Source organism: Poecilia formosa, unplaced genomic scaffold (assembly GCF_000485575.1).
Source record: "Poecilia formosa unplaced genomic scaffold, Poecilia_formosa-5.1.2 Scaffold756, whole genome shotgun sequence".
NCBI classification, from domain to species: Eukaryota; Metazoa; Chordata; class Actinopteri; order Cyprinodontiformes; family Poeciliidae; genus Poecilia; species Poecilia formosa.
The window spans coordinates 114,359-116,892 of record NW_006800695.1 but is presented as its reverse complement, the minus strand read 5'-3'; the positions used below and the strand labels follow the sequence as shown (position 1 = coordinate 116,892).

The 2,534-nt window shown below is 40.4% G+C and overlaps 1 protein-coding gene across 1 annotated transcript; it reads right to left on the bottom strand.

Moving 5' to 3' along the window:
• Positions 1-48: 48 nt before the first annotated feature.
• Positions 49-2,494, bottom strand: LOC103131418 (mucin-3A-like; the record flags this gene model as incomplete). Its single annotated transcript, XM_007543053.2, has 1 exon — positions 49-2,494. A coding segment is annotated over exon 1 (2,286 nt), but the record flags the coding sequence as incomplete, so codon positions are not given.
• Positions 2,495-2,534: the final 40 nt, after the last annotated feature.

Sequence of the window (2,534 nt, the reverse complement as noted above, 5' to 3'; positions counted from 1 at the left end):
AGTTGATGATCCTGTGTCTGCAGCTGCAGTCTGTGGCTCAGGTTTTACATGTGGAGGGTTTTGTGCTGAGGTGCTTTGTGTTGTGACAGATGATATTTTGTTTGATTCTTTTGATGTTGTTCTTTCAGCTTCTGTTGCTTTTGTGGCTCTTGTTGTGAGGGTTGGAGGTGAAGATGGTAACTGTACACCTGCTCCTGTTTTAGATGTAGCAGATGTAGGCGATGTTGTCATCAATCCTGTTGTCTTCACATCCACCACTGAAGTAGACGTCTGATTTGTGGTAGATGCCTGAGGTGCAGTTGTTGATGGACTTGACTGTGTTTGTGTTGAAGTTCTCAGTGTTGTCACATATTCTGTAGTTTGTCTTGTTGACGCAGACACCGACCCGCTGGCTTTGTTTCTGTTAGTGGTGGTTGATGCAGCAGTTTGTTTTGCAGTTGAGGTTTGTGTCGTTGATGCTTCTGAGGTTGTTGAATCGTCTGATGACATTTTCTGTTGATTTCCTGATCTAGTTGTTGAGAATGCTCTTGTTGTTTTCTGTGCTACTGTTTGTGATTCTGTTGCTACATTTGATTTACTTTGTAATGTTGATGTTTCTTCATCCTGTTTGGTAGTTGTTAATGAAACAGTGCTTACTGTGGATCTTGTTTCATATGGAGAGGACTGTGTTGACTGAACCGGTTTGTTGATTGTGGAAGTTAAAGATGGAGGTGATGTTTGGGTGGAGGCTGTTGTCATGGACTCCACCATCTCTTTAGATGTTTTACTGATCGTTGCCTCTGGACTAGATTGTGTTTGTTTTGTAGTTGGATTAATTTCCACAGATTGAGTCGTTTCTGTACTCAGCCTTGTTGACACAGAAAATGATTTATTGTCAGCTGTTCCACTATTAGTTGTTGATGCAGGAGTTTGTTTTGCAGTTGTGGGTTGTTGTGTTGAAAATTTTGTTGATGCTGTTGTATTTTCTTGTGTTGTCGATGATGCAGTTTTATTCTGACCCTCTGGTTGCATTGCTTCAGTCAAAGTTTGTGTTGCGTTTAGAGGTGATGAAGAAAGCAAATCAGCTCCTGAAACAGTTGATGATTTTGTTGTTGATGATGCTTTAATATGATTTGTAGCGGGTTTTTGTGTGGTCACATCTGAAGTGTTTTGTTCTGAGTTGTTTTTTAATTGTGTTGTTTCATTGCCTGGCTTGTTTGTTGTTGATTCTATAATATCAGTTGTGGATGGTGTTGTAATAGATGGAGATAAAGACAATCCTTTTACAGATGTTTCTTTTGTAGAAATTACAGAAGGAGCTGATATTGTACTGAATGATGTTGTGGACTTTACTGTCAGTGTAGATGTGTAATCCATGGTGGAGGCTTGATTCATTTCTGTTGGTGGACTAGATTGTGTTGATGTTTCTTTTGGCGGTGTTGTCGCAGACTCTGCAGCTTGGGGTGTGAGTCTGGTTGACACTGATGTCGTTGAATTTTCAGATTTGGTTGTTGCAGATTCAGTATCATCCTGAATGTCAAATTCTGTTGTTACTGCAGCTGCAGATTGTGATGCTGTTGTTGCCTCTCTGTCTTGACTGGTTGTTGGTGCTGGCAGGTTTGTTGATGTGTTAGTGGCTTGGGTTTTGGCAGTAGATGAGCTAGATTTTGTTTGTGTTTCAATTCGTTCCTCTGTCACAGATCCTGCAGTTTGTGATGGGACTCTGGTTGAAATAAAATGTGATTTGTTGTCCGTTGTTCCTCTAATTATTGTTGATCCAGTAGTTTGTGTTGAAGTTGTGGGCAGTCGATCTGAAAATGATGGTGAAGCTTTTGAAGTCTCTGAATCCTGAGCATTTGATTGTGCTCTTAAACTTGTAACATCAGGCAAACTTTGTGGAGGTGAAAACACAGCCGGTGTTGATTTTGTTTGAACATCCACTGACCTATTGGGTGTTGGGCCTTTAGCTGGTTCTGAAGCAGTGGATGATTCTTTGATTGCAGGTGTTTTGGTTGTTTCTGCAGCTACAGTTTTATTCTCTGTTGTTCCGTTCAACATTATTTGCTTTGAAGTGTTTTGTAATTGTTTTGTGAAAGAATGTGTTCCTTCCTGATCGTCTGATGTCTGCACTACAGTGTGTGTTGTTTCTCTGGAGACTCCTGCAGATGGAGAAGACATCGATAACTTTATTGCTGTTGTCATGGATGAAGATGGTGATGCTGTGGATCCCACCATCTTTAGAGATGTAGGATTTGTGGTAGATGTTTGAGTTTTTGCTGTTGCAGAACTAGATTGTGATTGTGTTGCTAATTGATTAGTTTCACTAGCCGTTTGTAATCTTGGTCTGGTTGACATAAAAACTGATGCACTATCTGTGTTTCCTTGAATTGTTGTAGATTCAGCAGTTTGTTCTGCAGTTAAGGTTGGTATCGTTGATGCTTCGGATGCTGATGAAACTTCAGATTTTCTTGTTGAAACGGTGCTTACTGTGGATCTTGTTTCATATGGAGAGGACTGTGTTGACTGAACGGGTTTGTTGATTGTGGAAGTTAAAG